At 37.8% G+C, this 2,211-nt stretch overlaps 1 protein-coding gene across 1 annotated transcript in view; it reads left to right on the forward strand.

The window, feature by feature from the left end:
- Positions 1–950: 950 nt before the first annotated feature.
- The window catches only part of smfn (small fragment nuclease), a gene marked incomplete in the record, with an annotated part of 12,155 nt that continues 10,894 nt past the window's right edge, over positions 951–2,211 (forward strand). Inside the window, 1 exon segment of the mRNA XM_014030871.1 lies at positions 951–1,271. Coding sequence (XP_013886325.1) covers positions 1,023–1,271 — 249 coding nt within the window.

Here is a 2,211-nt window from a genome sequence, read left to right on the forward strand (position 1 = left end):
TGTTGAATCTATGCCACGAAGAATTGAGGCAGTTCTGAAGGCAAAAGGGGGTCCAACCCGTTACTAGCGTGGTGTACCTAATAAAGTGGCCGGTCCGTATATTCATGATTAAGTGTTAAAGGACAATGTGCCTTTTGAAACAGAATGCAGTGTGTCAAGATTAATCTTTAAAATAACTTTTAAATGAAATATTTCAGTTCAGTTCAGGACATAACCTCAGGGTTCAGAGGTCATTCCAGACGAGGGGTCACTTCCTGCTACACTGGCTTCATTAGCAAATTACAATATTCAATAAAATCAAGTCTGAGAATTAATATTTTCTAGTAATTTTGAAAATTGAGAGTAAAGATTTAAATCTTTTTTTCTGAAGGAATATGGAAAAGCAGAATGTGAATCCATAATTGTTGTTTTAGTCGATGTTTTTATTTAGTGTTTTTTGTAAATTAATTTGAGCATATTCTGGGGGTAAAAGGGGCAGATTCTGCTGCCTTTCATTTCATTTGATCGTTGTTTGTGTCATGTTATCGTACATAGTAATTTTGTTTTTAATGAAAATAATACATTTCTAAATAAAATAAATAAATGTATGGGTGAAGGTCCTCCTTTCGATTTAAAGAGACATCAAAACTGTGGAATTAAATGGGTGACAGCTTACATTGATATTGAAAAAGAGATTTGACATTGAAAAAAGAAACACTGAAAAAACAACAATGTCATTGAAAAACACAACATTGAAAAATGAAACACTGAAAAAAATTATTGAAAAGATTTTGGCATTGTAACTTTAAAATGCCAAAATTTTTTCAATTTTTTTTTTCAGTGTTTCATTTTTCAATGCCAAATTTATTTTTCAATATCAGTGTAAGCTGTCACCCTTTTAACTCCATAATAACCAACTAGTCTGGGATGGTTGATGGTTGAGGGCCTTGTGGTGTAGTTAGTGCACTCAGCCTGATGGTGGCAGTATTGCACCAACAGGTGAGTGTTCTGCCATCAGGAAGAGGAAGAAGAAGAAAAGCATCATGACAGTGATCCTGCAGAGCTTCAGGTGTGCAGCACGCAGGTTCTGGTCCTGTTCCAAGCTCTCCCACAGACTGCACCGGTCCCTCTGCTCTGGACCGTGCCTCACGGATCGGTTTTATGCACCGAAGAGGCTCCTCGGCATTTCCTCCAGGTTTGGATCCGTTTCTGACCCTCAGTTATCAGATAGAAACAGCAGCATGTCGTCCAACGACACGATGTCGCAGAGGATGGTGTGGGTGGACTTGGAGGTAAGTCTTACATGTTATAATAAAATTATTTTTTGTTTCCGTKGACTGACACAGTAAATAACTGCAGATAATGGGGCATGTCGGCGCACTAAAACCGAAAACTCGTGGTCACGCCGTCCACGCTTTAGAGTGCCTGAATAAATGTTGCGTGTTTACACGGCTTATTACGGTTCCGCCCGCAGACGAGAGTTTTGACGTTCATGATGCCTTCAAATACAGCTCGGAAATCCCACCATCGGCACTGAAATAGCTTGTAATTCATCAATAGAGGCTGAGTTATCAAGAAATTTCACTGCAGACTTGCTCTAAAGCAGGGGTGCCCAAACATTTCACTTGAGAGGGCCAAAATTAAAATCAATCTGAGGGCCGCGGGCCAAATGCAATAATATAAGAAATGCAAATACTTAAATAAAGTTGTTATTTTTTATGATAAAGCTAGCAGCCAGTGTGGTTGCCCACATTCTTTAGTTTTTTATTTCACCCCATGGACATGGAGAAAATTCAACACATGCTAAGACAGCAAAGACTCATGGGACTTTTCCTGATTTAAAATTTAAGTATATGTGGTCTTATAAGGTGTGCAAATCTATATATGGGCTTAAATATAACCTAAGTTACTTGTATTTTATATTTAATCTTAACATAATTACAATCTAGTAACCAGGACAACTGCTGGTGGGCCAAATCAAATGTCTCGGCAGGCCAATTTTGGCCCGCGGGCCCCACGTTGGGCACCTCTGTTCTAAAGCTTGTAAAGATCCACCATGTTCATTTTCAAGTGATTTTACGGTTTCCTTTTGGTGAAATTAATTCTGAGATCCACTGTATTTTATAGACATTTTGGAAAATTATATATAAAAAATATAAAGACACATTTCATTGCAGACTTGTTTTTAAGCTTATAACGAATGAGTGTGCTCATTTTCAAGTGGTTTTATTA

This window comes from Austrofundulus limnaeus, unplaced genomic scaffold (genome assembly GCF_001266775.1).
Source record: "Austrofundulus limnaeus strain Quisiro unplaced genomic scaffold, Austrofundulus_limnaeus-1.0 Scaffold1132, whole genome shotgun sequence".
NCBI classification, from domain to species: Eukaryota; Metazoa; Chordata; class Actinopteri; order Cyprinodontiformes; family Rivulidae; genus Austrofundulus; species Austrofundulus limnaeus.